Here is a 14,904-nt window from a genome sequence, read left to right as displayed (position 1 = left end):
CTTTTGAGATTCTTTAATTTACTAGTGGAATTGATTGTCATAATACTTCCATGACTGAAAGGCTGAGCATGTTCAGTGATGGTATTCAAACCTGTGGACTGTAAGTCAAACAGCTAAACCACTAGAGTAGTAAAGGGTTCTGTCCTGTTCCCAAAGGATGATGCTGCCTGGAGTTAGTTGACTGTTACACAATAAACAGAGCATGTTGCCTGGGAGTTGTATAACTGTTTCATAATGTGAAATTATGATGTATCTGTAGGTTACATAATATGCAAAGGATGTTGACACCTGAGAATTATGTAACTGTTATATAGTAAGCACTAGATGACTCTGTTGTCTTAGGCTTATAGTCTGACAAAGTGATACCAGAGAGTGCATTGGTATGATGAGCTTCAATACAGTTTGCAAGTGAACCACTAGAGAGTGATGTAGATCACTGCATCTCAACTTTACAATAACAATTAAATTCTTAAAGTTAATATTTTCTAATTTACCTTACATTGTTTTACAATTATGTTTTTGCTTTATATGTAAAACATTAAATGTTCTCTTTTAACCTCTAGTTCTTATCAGTTTTATAGTTTTTGCATATGTATTTGTGTCTGTATGTCATATGAAGGTAAGCAGTGTTAATAAGTATAGTGTTTCTATAGGTGTGTGGTCTTATTGTAAACAGATAGTTTAGTAGGGTGATGGGTTCATTGTAGAATGTCTCATCTTATGATTGCATCATCAATGTCTAGATTTAATTATATGCCATAAAACATCACAAGTAAGACCATTATTTTAATGAGACAACTAGTGTACAGTTTCATATGTCAGTTTTTATCTCCCATATTATTTTGATTTATCCATCATTTGAGTGAGACAAGTATTTTAGCCAGTAATTTACCTTGCATACTTTTACAATTATTCATTGGTTTATGTATAAAACACTTCACTAAATCATTAGTTACATAGTTTTCACTTCTATTTTTAACTTGCATGACATGCTTTTTAATCTTATGTTTTACACGTAAAACATTACTTAATATTACTATTTGACTTTTTCTCTAGTTTTTGTTTCTGTCATTAATATATTGTATAACAACTATTGGCCTGAAAAGGGATACTTATTTAAAACTAATGTTTAGTTTTATAAGTTAATTTTTATATTTGTTTCACTCAAGTTTAAAGATTATACATGCAGTTGACAAAAAATGGTCTCCCTTGAAAATGTAGAGCTGTTAAAAGATATCTTAGAAATAAGAGAATTATCTGCATCTAATAAAAGATACAACAAATTAACAACATTTTTACAGGGATCAATTTTTTATCTACCTTCTCTATGGAAATAACTATGTTTAACAATTACAGTTCTTATCTTTCTGTAGGTATATTCACAAACCTTCTTTCCTGATGGATTAGATCTTTAAGCATAATGTCAAATTATTTCTGCTTAAACATGTCAGTACAAATATAACTTTTTTATGAGGTCATGCTCATCCATGTGACTGAACATAGTTGACATGATCTGGATTCAAGTCTTCTGACAGTTTAAAGGTTGATCACAAAATGGATCATTGAACTATAATAGCAGGTTTGTGGATGAAGTAATTCATTTCTCTCTGGTACATTATAGGGTAATCAAGATTGAAAGTAAATACAAGTTAGAATTAAAATTCGTTGTAACAGATATACCTACACAAATATATAAGTAGTTTGTAATGATACGTATGAGACTAAAGTCATGGCACTTCAAAACATATATTAGTTTAAATATAAGCTCATAAACCAGAAATTTCATTATACTATGACAATTAAACTTCATTTCACCAATATAAGCGAAGTTGTTTTGGCACTCAACTTTTAATCTTTGGGTCTCAGGTTTGAATCCCCGTCACACCAGATATGCCCACCCTTTTGACCGTGGGGAGTATTATAATGTGATGGTCAATCCCACTATTCATTGGTTAAAGAGTAGTCCAAGAGTTGGCGGTGAGTGGTGACAATTGTTGTCTTTCCTCTAGTCTTGCATTGCTAAGTTAGGAATGGCTAGTGCAGATAGCTCTCATATAGGTTTGCATGAAATTAAAAAAAAAACAAAAAAACCAACAAACTACTAGTGGTTAAGCATGTGTTCTGATAAGGTAAACTAATATTAATAGTGATAATTTGTTTGTAATTAAACACAACACTACACGATGGGCTATCTGTGTTCTGCCCACTACGGGTATAGAAACCCAGATTCTAGCGTTATAAGTATGCAGACATGCCGCTGTGCTTTGGGAGGGAACACTAGTAAGAAAATAAGATGTTTAAAATCTTTTACTCTAAATTTTCCATCTTACAATTGGTTAAAATAACACAAACTTAGTTGTTCCTAGTGAAAAAAGCTACAAAAATATGATATTTTGAACTAAGGTGGATAAAAGTATTTGTTTTAAACACACGAACGGTTGTATTATAAAACTCTTTCACTTAAATATTCAGAGAAACAACGAAATAATTTGTTTGGTTTTGATATGCGGTCTGCTTACTTTTCATGTGGTGTAATACTTTAACTATTTGGATAACATATGACACAGTATTGCAATTAACCATCCATTATTAAATAGTGAACAACTATTCAGACCAACAAAATATATAATTCGGGAGCATCATCAGGCAGGCTGTAGCACTGCCTTTATAGGGGTGGCTCAGATTGTTCATCGAAATGGTATTTTAAATATATCTTCAATAGGTCATCAGAATTTTATAATACTATACGTTGTTTCCTTTTATTACAATATGTACATAATAAGTGAGTCACAAGTTCTGGGAATATTTATAAATATCATAGGAAAAAGTTTGTATTTCTTTTTCTTCATGACATAATAACTCAAAAACTAAAACAATGGTTTCAACAAATTTCACTAAATTCATGTAATTGTAAATGCAGTATCCGTTTTTATACGTATTATTAATAAGTAATATTTTTTTAAATCATAAATTTAAATTTTAGTGTAAACAATGTTATCGTTACCCCTTGAAGTTGTCTTTCATGCACAAATATAGTCTTCCTTTGAAAAGATGAAGTGCATGATGAAACAGGAACTACCATCAGATAATAGATAAACAATAAATATTATAGATGAAACCTCATTTAATTTAGATCTTGGTTATAAATACAAATTTTCTATGTCCAAAAAGCCGCAAAGAAAACATTTAAGAAAGAGGAGGAGAAGTAAATACAGAGATGACATCAATCTCTTCAAAACAATGCAAACAAAATAATGCGTTATCCTTTTATAACAACACAAGCAATAATTCACTGCACAACAAAGTTTTTGCTTCTTGAACACTGTTGGGTGTTCTTTATAGATTTTTGGCTGCTGATCACGAAATTCACATCCAAATTTTCCCATCACGTACCTTTTCATCGAAATCTTCAGTTACACCAGAATATTGCTACAATGGAAAAACGATATCAGGGTAATCAGAATCCGTCAATGCTTGCTGACTACTGGTGGACACTGCAATGCAATGCACCGGACATTGAATACAAACGAAAATCAGGAGCAAAACACTTTTAATTATGTTGAACTTAATAGCGTATTACAAACATAAACGCAATTAAATATGTTATTGCCGGTAAACAGTTAACTGTCTATTTCTTAGAGTTCCTACGTGATGAAGTAAAACCAAAACTATATTTGTGCATACCCACCAGGTACCTGTCACAATCAGCAAAAACTTTTCAGGAAGCAAAACCTTTCAAAAAAATTGTTGTGCAGCGTAGTTAACACAGTAGTAGTAGTAGTAGTAGGAGTATATATATAAACAACTATTCGAGCTGAGTTGAAATGAATTTATCCTGTTTTTGTTTGTTAGCATCCTACTACATTGTGTGTCTGTGCTATTATGTAGGAATAGTACAAATGTCACCACTATTTATCGTGTTTGTATTGTTTTCGAGGAATTTGTATTAGTTATACTTGCATTTATTTCTTTTTTAATTTTTTTTCTTCTAGCCATTGGTTTAGTTTGTTTTCTTATGCAGTTTTTTCTGAACTGATGGGGAGTTGTTGGCAGATCGGTATTACGAAGTCTTAGGTCTAGAAGTGGCCTGGCATGGCCAGGTGGTAAAGACACTTAACTCGCAATCCAAGGGTCGGGGCTTGGATTGACCGTAACATCATAACACTCCCACGGCTGAAAAGGCGAATATGTTTGGTGCGACGGGGATTCGAACCCGGACCTTCGGATTACGATGGGAGTGTCTTAACGATCTGGCCATGCCAGGCCACTTCTAGACCTAAGACTTCGTAATACCGATCTGCCAACAACTCCCCATCAGTTCAGAAAAAACTGCATAAGAAAATGGAGTAGCAGTGAAATAATAGGATATGAACCATACATGAGAAAAATATTTAAAAAAAACTTTACACTCACCTAACAAATAATTGATTTATTCAACTCAGCACAGAAATATGCAAAATCTGAATACGTTCTTTAAAGAACTCATTTAGTTTTCATTCAAGTTTTAACGGGTGTGTGAAATTCTAGGCTTTGATCGAGAAGAACTCGGGATCGACCATTGGCTACTACATCACACAAAATTGACCTTTCAGAAACTGCAGAAGATTAGTAGCTGAAACAACTACCTAAAATGTTTTAGAAGCCTAAAACAAAGGTGCTTAATAAATACTAAATATTATATGATGAAAAAAGTTTCTAATTAATAATTAAACTTTGGTTTTATTTATTTGTTGTTAAGTACAAAGTTATAAAAAGAGCTATCTGGGTATCAAAACTCAATTTTTAGCGTTAAAAATCCAGAGCCGTTTCCTGAGCCACCAGGAAACGGTAACCATGTCAAGAAATTTGGGTTAATCCAATGTACACACTATGTTAAGTATTTCATTAAAGCACGTCTTTTCTACAATATTAATTCATATTCCTTTGCATTAAGAAAGTTATCAGTTAGAAATACCGTTATATATATAAACTCGAAGAAGCTTCGCTGTTTTTCTGTTAATAGTATCTATATTATTTTTTATTTTAGTGTTTCCGAAAGACATTCGGAAATGCAGATACACATGGATACGTATTTATGTAACTACTCGCTGTATTTGCAGTTGTTCCTTATGAAAAACTGAGACTTCTTTAGCTTAGGCTTAATTTTTTAGATCTCTGCGCGTAGATGATAAATAGGAGGAGAAGAGATCATAATATACATCTTTTTGTCGTATAGAAAAGCAGACCCCTCTTGGCATACCCACTTGCCATATCCTCTGTTTCAGGGTTTGATCATATTTCTCTCTTACGTTTAATACTATATTATTTAGAACCAATAGATTTGTTTTGAATTTCGCGCAAAGCAACTCCAGGGCTAGTGGAATCCACGTCGCACCAAACATGCTCGCCCTTTCAGCCATGGGGGCGTTATAATGTTACGGTCAATCCAAGCCCCGACCCTTGGATTGCGAGTTAAGTGCCTTAACCACCTGGCCATGGCAGGCCAGAACCAATAGAAAAACCAAGGTTTTCATCTGTTAAATATATCACATTGCTTCGTCTTTTGCACAGGGAGTTATCTGTTTCTTTTTTTAGTACACGCTTGGTTCCTATAGAGAATATATGAAATAGCTTAGATGAATTTGTAAAGGCTTTTGTCGTATAGCTAGACAGTCTTCAACAATTATTACTCCTATATATATACAATAATAGTCAGTAAGACAAAATTAGATAATGAAAACAAAAATGAGTCCAGTATGTTTTATTTGTTAAATGTAATTTAATTCAAGAATTTTATCGGTTTATTAGCATTTTTTTTATTAATGATTATAAAATGAACCACATAATTAATGGGCAGCTCGCGAGTAGAATGCGGTCCGCCAATCGTATGTTGCACATTCCATGTTTAAAGCCTTCTATAATGACCGAACGTATTCATGGTTCACAGAAGATCCAAACATTCTAAAAACGCTTATTGTAAGCTATACAAAAAAGAACCTTAGTCAGAGCTTACTAATCTCTCTGTTCATAATAGTAATGTGGATGATAAAGCTCAATTTTAAAGTGTCGAACTACATCGCATCAAAAGGTTTTTTCAATTTTTTTGTTTGTAATTAAGCACAAATTTATGCCTACCACGGTTTATTGAAACCCGATTTATACTGTTGCAAGTCTGAAGATCTTTTTGAAAAATGGCAAAGGTATCAACTATTATTAAAATATCAGAAACCAAACTTGCAATCTGCATTTGTTGCCATTGTGGTATTTATTCTATTATTCACATTGGTGAAACTGTCCAAGAATTTGGAAAAGAAAATATTCTAGAGCAACTTTGATAACACTAAATAAAATTTCCAAGTCTCTTACTTAAAAGGATGAAAAGATTCTTTCAACAATCGCTTTACTAATAATTGGAACTGAAAGGCATGAAAGTACTTATTCTTTTATTTGGAGGAAATATTTTTCACCCAATACATTTTATATTTTTCAACTCCAGCCAAGAACAGATCAGTATCAATAAGAATTGTGCTTTCAGGCTAATTTGCCCAAGGAACATGCAAAATGCTGTGATACTGTTCTTTGATGATGGTTGGCAGAACACAGACATTCCTTTGTGTAGCTTTGTGCTTAACAACAAACAACAAAAGCTGCTTTTCCATATCAACACGCCACAGAGTTGCTGTTGTACTGAATGCACCAGAATAGTACATAATAAATTTGACCATGTTTTTTGGTGTTGTATAAGCTTCCATGACAATCATATTATGTATTTTAGATACTGTTGTTCTTCAATATCTGCAGAAAAAACAAAGAGAATAATTTGATTGATCTCTTGTCATCTCATCAAAGAAATCTAAAGAATAAAATTTATGCTTCACAATAACCTGCTCAAACGGCTCTTTACCCATTTTCTCCAGTTGCACTAATGTTAAAAAGCTATTCTGTGGACTATACGATGCTGTAAAACAATTGCAAGGCCAATTGTGTAAACTTATTCAGTTTCAGATGTGGTGTTTGTCCCACTGCCCCTTTTGTACAGCCGTTTTGGATACATAGTAAATATTGTAAAAGTTCTATTTGTGTTCCACAATTTCTTTAGTTCTGCATCAGCACAAGAAAAATGCTTGGCAAAATTTTGGCTTTTCTTGAGAACTTTCTTGCGAACTGTTTTCCTTCTTTGAAAGTGAATATTAGAGGAAAATGAATAGGAAATATGCAGATGATTGAAATTATGTCTGAATGAAAATAATTTTGATATTAGCGTTTAGTCCATATTGGTCTTATATTAGCTTCTTATTATCAATAATCTATGATTATTATGAAGGCAGCTAGTCATCACTACCCACCGCCAACTCTTGGGCTACTCTTTTACCAACAAATAGTGGGATTGACTGTCACATTATAACGCCCCCACGGCTTAAAGGGCGAGCATGTTTGGCGCGACGGGGATGCGAACCCGCGACCCTCAGATTACGAGTCGCACGCCTTAACACGCTTGGGCCAGCTACTAGGCTGTTTAAGTTTTATGTCTGGATATAAAGTATTATTTATGCAACGATTGAATATTTTACTGATACGCATAGCTTCTATACCTCTTGTTAATGTTATGAACTGTGCATATCAGCCAGAAACCAATAAACAATTAAATAGCTTATGTAGTTGGATATTGGTAACGCTTATGCTGTTGTTATATGAACATAAATGTTGTTCTATTAAGCCAATATTTGAGTCCTTAATTTATTTAATATTTATGTTGCTGCAGTGTTGAGGCATACATTCGTATGTATATACAGAACTTACGTAGAGAAGCTGTTGCCACATGGAAGCATATTTCTCTAAGCCTGAAACGAAATGATATTTTAACAAAATAGTGATTTCAATGGAAATGCTGAATAAATGACTAATCAATACATTAACAATATTTTAAAATACTAAAATGTCTTTTTCTATAAATACACAAGAGAAACACATCACAAAAGAGCATGCAACCTTTATAAAACTATAATAAAATTTAAATATAACTAATAAGATGATTACCCTGTCACATTTTAAATATGCTGAGCAGATCACTCAGTTATCTGTCTTCACACTTATCTATGGTTCCTCGGATGCTTGTGTGTTTGTTTTTGAATTTCGCGCAAAGCTACACGATGGATATCTGTGTTCGGCGTCCCTAATTTTGTCTTACAGACTAGAGGGAAGGTAGCAAGTCATCACACCCCACTGCAAACTTTTGGGCTCCTCTTTTACCAACGAATAGTGGGATTGACCGTAACATTATAACGCCTCCATAGCTAGGAGAGTGAGCATGTTTAGTGTTATGGGGATTCGAACCCGCGACGCTCGGATTACGAGTTGAGTGCCTTAGCTACCTGGCCATGCCGGGCCTCCTCCGATGCATTTGTTACATATAGTGATGGAATAACCTTGGTCTCCAGGACACCACGTAACATAAGATGGACTGAACATGTTCAGCCAGCATGATAAAATGCATATGCATCAAGGCTTATGCAGGATTTCATGGTGTCTTTGGTGTGTAAACCTGGACTGTCAATAACATAAGTAAATACATAAACCTGGTTATGTCGTAAAGCCCGCAAAATAACTTTAAGTTATATTTTCATTTAATCATAAAAAAGCATAGTCTTTGGTTTTACTTTGCATATAGACACTTGATATATTATGAATGATTGAAGTAATAATTAATATGTATTTCTTACTTTATTGATTTAACATATATTTGGTGTTACTGTATTAACATTTCTACACTTATACTTTGAGCAAAAAACGGCTATTCCTATGATCTTGCCTTGTTTATGAGTTTGTTGCTGTCCTAACTTAGAATCTTCTTTTTAATAATTTCTTTAAAATGTTAAAACTATAGGGTCAATTACAATGTAAGTTAGGGAAAAATGGTAATACCGAAACATTTTCATCTTGTAGGTAAAATCAGCCAAATTATAAATGAATAAAAAAAAACATTTCAAAAGTATTATCTTCAAAATATTGCTATTCCAAATGCATGTGACTAAAACGTATGAAGGTCAAACTGAGGGCAACACTTCGGATCGCCTAACTAATTACAAAGAACGCGTGTTAACATCACGTGGTGTAGACATGACTAATAGAAAATACGGCTTTCTGTAGGGTGTATCGTAGTTGTATTTGATCATAATATTACAGATAACTGTGAAGCATAAACTTGCCGTCTCTTTTTAATTAAAAATGACTCTTGAAGTAACTGAAATTTCTAAGTGGATCACAGACAACGAGCAATTGTTCCTTCCTCCTATTTGCAACAAATTGCTGTAAGTTTTATTTATAGCTTCATAATTAGGTGTATAAAAACAGTTAATAATTTAGTAATTGCAACATATTAGGTTTATCAGTGAGTGTTGCTTACTTCAAGTCTAACTCCTATATATTTATTTCACTATCAGTTGTAAATACTAACTTGCACAACTTTTGGCTGTTTACAACACTGTTTACTGTTACTAAACTACACCTTTTGACTTCTGGTGCTACTAGTATGTAATTTCGTAAAATTGAATTTTGTTATCAGTTTAATATACTGTTTGTAGATGTTTTACAGTTGTTTTGTCACCACATGCAAATGAATTCCATTAAAAAATTAAAAGTCTTTATTTTTAAGAGAAGTGGGAAAACATGTCGTGAAACATCTCGGTCGTTAACATTATTTTTCACTTTTTATCATGCATATGATAAAAATTAGGTTAACGAAAACGATATTTCTATTTTCATAATGTATCAAATGACTTCTCACTAACTTTCTCATCTCTCAGACACAGTAAAGGCCAGCTGAAAATATTTTTTGTTGGAGGCCCAAATCAAAGGAAGGATTTCCATCTGGAAGAAGGAGAAGAGGTCAGTGGTTACTAAACTTGTTTCAGGCCAATGGTAACGCACATTTTTTACGATAGTATGAGGGTTAGATTTGCAGTAATAGTTTAAGTTTTGAGAGAGTGTAGCTAAACTATTAAATTGTATAGATATCGGGGTTCAAGTACACACCCATATACACAGATCTACAGGGTGGCCCGTGAGTCCCTACCCATCCATATATCTTATGTATCTGCTGTATCTGTGTGCTGTCCCTTATTCTCGCTGTATAATATTATGCGACGCCATGTTTTGTGAGACATTTTCCTTAACATAGCAGGAGTTATTGTTCCAAATGCCGCGGTAACAGCTGCCTTCAACTCAATATTATAACGTTGTTTAGACAGAATATATGGATGGGTAGGGACTTATGGGCCACCCTGTACAACGAATTTTGTATGCTTTAACAGCTCCATTTCTGGCTGGGTAAATGACCTTGATCTTTGGTTCCTAACTATTAGGGGAAAAGAAACACTGTGAAATGTGATATGTTTAGAAATGGATTTTATTAATACTCTCAAAAAGATAAGTATAAAAGATACAAACAGAAGATATATTAAATACAAACAGAAGATATATTAAATACAAACAGAAGATATATTCTCCTAATATTTTTTTACTTTCCTTACTATTCACGTTTTACAGAATAAATACAGAAATATTTGTTTGGAAATTTTAGTCATTAGGTTGGGGCACACTGGCGTAATGCAAATAACTACCGCAGGGGTCAGCAACCTACGGCTCGCGGGCCGGATTCGGCCCTTAGTTCCCAAACGAAATATCATATCCACTCGGTCCTAAAAAAGAACTGAAGTTTGTAACTCTATCTCAGTCCTGATGTCGAACCTCGCGATTGCCAACCAGACCTAAGAAACGAATACTCGTTTGGTTTGAATTTCGCGCAAAGCTACACGAGGGCTATCTGCACTAGCCGTCTCTAATTTTGCACTATAAGATTAGAGGGAAAGCACATAGTCATCACTACCCATTGCAAACTCTTGAGCTACTCTTTTACCAAGGAATAGTTGGACTGACCGTAACATTATAACGCCCCAACGGCTGAAATACGAGCATGTTTGATGCGACGGAGATTCCAACCCGCGACCCTCAGATTACGAGTCGAATGCCTTAACCACCTGGCTATGCAGGGCCTACTTGTTTGGTACTCGTTTTCGCGCCCTTAGAAAAATGAGTAACTTTTTCAATCGTTTTACCGAGCGCTCCAAACTAGTAAAACTCGAAAAAATTCCATTTGACACGCCCGATTTCTCGAGCGTGAATCAATTAGCGTCCGTGGTCGCTGGCCACCAAGTGGCCGAGGACACAGATAAGACACGGGTAGGGAGCGCGCTGGGCCAAAAAAGGAATGTAGGGACCAGTTTTTCTTTAAATATAATTAAAAATTAATCAATATAAATTAAATATTAAAAGACCTAATAAAAACAAAAATAATCTCATTTATACAAAAAATTAGTGTTAAAGTAAAAAAATATATGTTGCATTTTAAAAAATAAGAAAAACATTGAAAACTCCAAAACTTTAGGTCGTACAGAATAAAAACCCATGAAAATGAACCGAAAATGACATCAATATCACAGTGTAAAGCAAAGTAGCACAATCGATTGAAATTAAAATTACTATTGCATCAATGCTGCCCCCCAGTGGCTCAGCGGTATGTCTGCGGACTTACAACGCTAAAAACCGGGTTTCGATACCCGCGGTGGGCAGAGCACAGACAGCCCCTTGTGTAGCTTTGTGCTTAATTTTAAAAAAAAAAACAGCATCAATGCTTCATTTTGGATCGGCTCGCGCGTTTGGGTCCCTGTTTTGAACTCGTTTGCCTGAACGATTAAAAATAGAGTACTCATTTCCAAGGTTTATTGGTAACAAAACAACCATAATGACAACAAAACGCAGGAAGGTTGATGCTGAGTGTCTAGTCTTCCAAGACATCTGGACAGATAAGTACTTTTTTCACACAACATTTCGGCAGGTCCACATGCCTAATATGCCATGTATGTGTCGCTGTAAATAAGGAGTTCAACATCAAGCGGCACTATAAGACAAAACATCCGAAATTCAGTGAATTTAGTGGGTAGGCAAGGAAGGATGAAATTCATAAACTTAAACTGAGCCTAGAAAAACAAACCAGGGTCCTGAAAAACAAAGCGCAGAATCAGGAAGAAATACAACTGCCAGCTACGAGGTGTTAAAGCTGAGAACAGAATATGAAACCCTTCACTGATGGGGATTTTGTGAAAGAGTGTTTGATGACAATTGTAGACATTCTGTGTCCCAAGAAAAAGAATTTTTAAATGTCAGACTTTCTGCAATAACAGCTGCTCAACGAAAAGAAGAAATGTCAGCGGATGTGAAAAATTGTGTAAGGGACTACTGCAAAAATTTCCAGTTCTAAATAGCGTTCGATGAGAGCACAGATACCAAAGACATCGCTCAGCTTGCAGTATTTGTACGTGGAGTAAACTCTTCTTTCAACATTGTTGAGGAATTCGTTCAACTGGTACCTATCAAGGGCACTACCACAGAAGCAGACATTCCTGAAACATTGCTCAAGTGTACTACAGACATGAAAGCTAATATGTTTAACAACCGATGGAGCGGTGGCAGTAGTTCAAGAAAATCAGTCTCGTGGCTTTGCTTCAAAGACACATGGAAGGCCTCAGAATTAAACAGTCTGAAAAATGCATTGCGTAATCCACCAGGAAGCATTGTATGCTAAGTCTTCAAATTTGAGGACGTGATGGACGCGGTGGTGAGAGCAGTAAACCTGATCTTGTCTCGAGAATTGAACCATTGCTAGTTTCAACAACTTTTGTCGGAAGCAGTGACTTTGTGCAGGGACCTGCTATACTGCTATGTTCGCTGGCTCAGTCGAAGCGCAATATTAGGAATAGTATACGCGCTGCGGGAAGATATAGCTACATTCTTTAAGTAAAAATATGAATGCCTCAGAATATCGCGATCCCAAATGACTTTCAAGTCTGCCATTTCTGGTGGATTTAACGTCTCATTTAAACAACCTGAACTTGCAGTTTCAGGAAAGAAATCAACTGATACATGAGATGTGTGGATACATCGTTGCCTTTGAAACAAAACTACAACTGTGAGAATGCCAGCTTGAGAAATCAAACTACGCTCATTTTCCCAAACTCCAGAAGACCAAATCAACAATGCCAACATATTTGTGACTGTGATACCTGATTTGAGAACTGAGTTTTCTTCCCGTTTCGCTGACATTCATTCGCATACAAGCGATTTCAGGTTATTTGCCACCCACTTTGACGTCGAACCAGAAAATGTTCAAATGGAATATATTGCGATGCAGAGCAATGTTCTATTAAGATCTAAATTCTATGTAGAGGGTGTATCTCTACAACAGTTCTACAGGAAATCTCTCTCTTTGAATCTAGGATTTATACCAACTTGATAGATCACGCAAAATACGGCATCGATGATCAGTAGTACTTCTATGTGCGAGCAACTTTCTCAAAAGTGAAATACACGAAGAGCCAGTTAAGAACCCAACTGACCGATGTCTATTTAGGTGACGTCTTGTATCTGACTTCATCCAGTCTGTCGCTTAATGTTGAAAGACTTTCGAGCGAGAAACAGCATCAAATCTCACACTAATCGCTGTGCCCTTTACGACATGAATATTACTTAAAAATTATTCATAATTCATCGTATTTTATTATTACCTTCATTTATTATCTATAGAGATGAATGTGGCCCTCCATCCGCTTCCAGACATGGCCTGTGATCCCTCTGTGAAAAGAGGTTGCCGACCCCTGAACTAGAGTACTAATTTCCATATAGAAAGAAACGATCATAATAGCTTCTTTATTTTTTGCTTTGAAAAACTGTTTGGAACGCAAAAATGCGCAAAAATTTTTAGTTAATAATTGTAGTGCATTATTTAAAACTGAATCGGAAAATGGTTGAATATAATAATAAGCTACATACTAATCTGCTTGTAATAAAGCAGTTGAAGCATTGAGTTGTTGAAATAACCAGGACAAAAGTAGTGTATACCTGCTAATTTGTACATGATAAATATATTTTTTTGTTTTCCAGCTCTTCTATATGTTGAAAGGAGACATGTGCCTTAGGGTGATGGAAAAAGGACGATTCAGAGATATTTCGATCAAGGAAGGAGAGGTAAATATCCAAGTTTGGTCGTGTAGCATACATTAATGAGTGCGTGATATAATCCAAAGAAAAAAACGAATAAAAACAACATTAGCGTTAAATACTGTGGTAACATGTTCTGTCGTTCGGCGATTTATTTAAGTTATTTGACGACATTAACGTGATTTAATAGCTGTTCTTTAACACTCGTTACAGACTATCATTTTTATATCGGCAACAATGAAACAGGCCTTTGGAAATACAATCTGATGTGTCAACTTGTATAAATGTTAACCATATCGTGGTATACGATTATAATCATTTAGCCAAGTAGGCCTGGCATGGCCAAGCGCGTAAGACGTGCGACTCGTAATCCGAGGGTCGCGGGTTCGCACCCGCGTCGCGCCAAACATGCTTGCATTCCCAGCCGTTGGGGCGTTATAATGTTATGATCAATCCCACTATTCGTTGCTAAAAGAGTAGCCCAAGAGTTGGCGGTGGGTGGTGATGGCTAGCTGCCTTCCCTCTAGTCTTACACTGCTAAATTAGGGACGGCTAGCACAGATAGCCTTCGAGTAGCTTTGTGCGAAATTCAAAAACAACAACAACATTTAGCCAAGTGGTTAAATATTTCTTAGTTGTGATTAGGACAGATAAAACTCCGGCAGAAGGACAAAATGCTCGTTAAAATTAAACAGTTTAACGTGAAAAAAATGCAAATGGTTTGTTTAACAGTTGTGTAGATTGCAGTCATGTTAAACCTTAAGCCATTACCAACGGTATAAGAATATAAAGCCATGGATAATAATAACCTACATTTTGAGTAAGGTAGTCGTAACGGTGTTTTGGCGTTGTTTGTTTAGTGTCACTTTAGGA

At 35.1% G+C, this 14,904-nt stretch overlaps 1 protein-coding gene across 2 annotated transcripts in view; it reads left to right on the top strand.

The window, feature by feature from the left end:
• The first annotated feature begins 9,076 nt into the window (after positions 1 to 9,076).
• The window catches only part of LOC143244616 (3-hydroxyanthranilate 3,4-dioxygenase-like), a 30,234-nt gene continuing 24,406 nt past the window's right edge, over positions 9,077 to 14,904 (top strand). Inside the window, exons 1-3 of one of the 2 annotated variants that reach the window (XM_076489611.1) lie at positions 9,077 to 9,287; positions 9,783 to 9,864; positions 13,975 to 14,058. In XM_076489611.1, coding sequence (XP_076345726.1) covers positions 9,205 to 9,287; positions 9,783 to 9,864; positions 13,975 to 14,058 — 249 coding nt within the window. In that variant the 5' untranslated portion in view covers positions 9,077 to 9,204. Of the gene's footprint in view, positions 9,288 to 9,487; positions 9,507 to 9,782; positions 9,865 to 13,974; positions 14,059 to 14,904 lie in introns of those variants that run through there. The other variant, XM_076489613.1, reaches the window with a different exon arrangement.

Source organism: Tachypleus tridentatus, chromosome 2, assembly GCF_004210375.1.
Source record: "Tachypleus tridentatus isolate NWPU-2018 chromosome 2, ASM421037v1, whole genome shotgun sequence".
NCBI lineage: Eukaryota > Metazoa > Arthropoda > Merostomata > Xiphosura > Limulidae > Tachypleus > Tachypleus tridentatus.
The sequence above is the reverse complement of the archived record's forward strand: the minus strand, read 5'-3'. Positions and strand labels throughout refer to the sequence as shown.